This window comes from Nematolebias whitei, chromosome 20 (genome assembly GCF_014905685.2).
Source record: "Nematolebias whitei isolate Nwh7 chromosome 20, NemWhi1, whole genome shotgun sequence".
NCBI classification, from domain to species: Eukaryota; Metazoa; Chordata; class Actinopteri; order Cyprinodontiformes; family Rivulidae; genus Nematolebias; species Nematolebias whitei.
In genome coordinates, this window is record NC_056517.1 from 1,223,064 (window position 1) to 1,224,913 (window position 1,850).

General features: G+C 53.5%; 1 protein-coding gene across 1 annotated transcript in view; it reads right to left on the reverse strand.

The window, feature by feature from the left end:
* Positions 1-1,465, reverse strand: part of LOC119426792 (enhancer of polycomb homolog 1-like) — a 14,363-nt gene extending 12,898 nt beyond the window's left edge. Inside the window, exon 1 of the mRNA XM_037694372.1 lies at positions 985-1,465. Coding sequence (XP_037550300.1) covers positions 985-1,137 — 153 coding nt within the window. The 5' untranslated portion in view covers positions 1,138-1,465. The remainder of the gene's footprint in view (positions 1-984) is intronic.
* Between the last annotated feature and the right edge of the window lie 385 nt (positions 1,466-1,850).

Here is a 1,850-nt window from a genome sequence, read left to right on the forward strand (position 1 = left end):
ACAGGTTAATAAATAGTAATAATAAATAATAAGAGCCCCGGGACTCACTGAGACCAACTTGTGTAAATAAAGGTTGAACGGAAAAAAAGTGGTGAAGGGAGCAGGGATAGTGGCGCAGCGGTTAGAGGTGCGTGCCTGTGATCGGAGGGTCGCGATCAACTCCCCGGACCGACATCAAAATGTGGGTGAAAAAGGTGCAACACCCACACCTGCCTCCATGCTGGGCCCTTGAGCAAGTTCCTTAAACCCCCAACTGCCTTATATGGCTGCCCCTGCTTCACATGTGCAATGTGAAAAATGCAGAGAATTATTGAGGATCAATTTAAAAAAAGAGCTAAAATTTAACTTTAATAAAAACTCCGAGTGCAGCAACATGTTCATATGCTCATTTTACCACCGTTTGCATTTATAGTATATATGGATAATACAAGTACAGTCGATGAGCTCATGCACGCGATGACTGAATCCGGTGTAATGCTATGACGTCACGCATGAAGCTAAACTGACGGTTTAATCCGAGACTTCCTGTCTGCATCCAAACCACATGCACACATGGCTCTGCTGCGAACTGTCAACACGCGCACGCAGCTGTCAGAGCGAGCAGGAGGCTCAGCGGCGCCCTCTGGCGGCCACTGCAAGAACGTGCAGCACGTTCGAGGCCTTCCCCCGCCTTCCGCACACAGTCAACAAAATGGTGGCGCCGATGCAAGTCACGTGACTTCTTTGTGCGTTCGGACACCGTTTAATTGACAATAAATGGTCCAAACTCGGCTTACTGACACGATTTCACAGCACAACGCGCTCACAACACCAACAGCGGCGGCACAATGAAGCTAAACTCCGTATTCATCGAGATACGTCGAGTGCGCGAAACAAGACATGGCGGCCATTTTGCACGAGCTTGCGCAGGCAGCAGTGGCGCCCCTCGGCATGAATTCACTGTGAAAATAATCCGTGAGCACGAGCGGCCATGAAATTACATACCGATTCCTCCTCTTTTTCCATCCCAGTCGGCATCTGCGGCACTGCCCGGTTGATGGAGGCATACTCGTGCAGGTCGGGCAGATCCTCGCAGCGGAAAACGGGCAGGGGCTTACAAGCATCCAGCGCCCGCGCCCGAAACGACAGTTTACTCATGTTTATAATGAAGGACGCAGCATAAATCTGTTGGATGTGCTCGGATTAACAGCAGGTCTGCTTCGAGTTCTCATGGAGGACGCTGTGGTCTCGGTGAGCCGGTCGTCTGAGGGCAGGCTCGGTCCGTGGCAGCGCGAACAGAGCCGGGTGGGCCCGGGTCTCGGTCGCTCTCTATCGGTCTCGGTCGCTCCTACGCTCCGCTGCTGTTCCCGGTTCAACGCGCCATGGCCAACATGGCGGACATTTCAAACTCGTGCAGCTCACCGCTCGCTCCGAGCGGCCCAGCCCCTTCGATCGCACGAACAGCCATTCCCACGCAGGTCCGCACGTGAGCGCGCTCGCGAAGCCCTTGGGGGCGCGAGGAAAGGAGGGGGCGCCGCTGAGCTGGATGCTGGTGGTGGGACGGGAGCGTCCAGGCTCGGGACGGTCCATGCTGCTGAAGCTGGACTTTAATAGAGCACTGAGGAGGACAGCGCTGCTGCATCTGAGAGCATGCAGGGAAACTTTCACAGCTTTTAAAGCACTCTTTAAATTACACGAAGCAGCTTCAAGCACCTGCTCATGGTTCACGAAACTGGTTCTGATTTGAATAAATTACCACCATGTGGAGCAACCCCCCTGCATGTACCAGCACCAGCGAGCCACTAAAACACAACGCTTCCACTATGACATCCATCATCTTTACGCTTCGTGTTCCAGCTCATGGGGGTCAC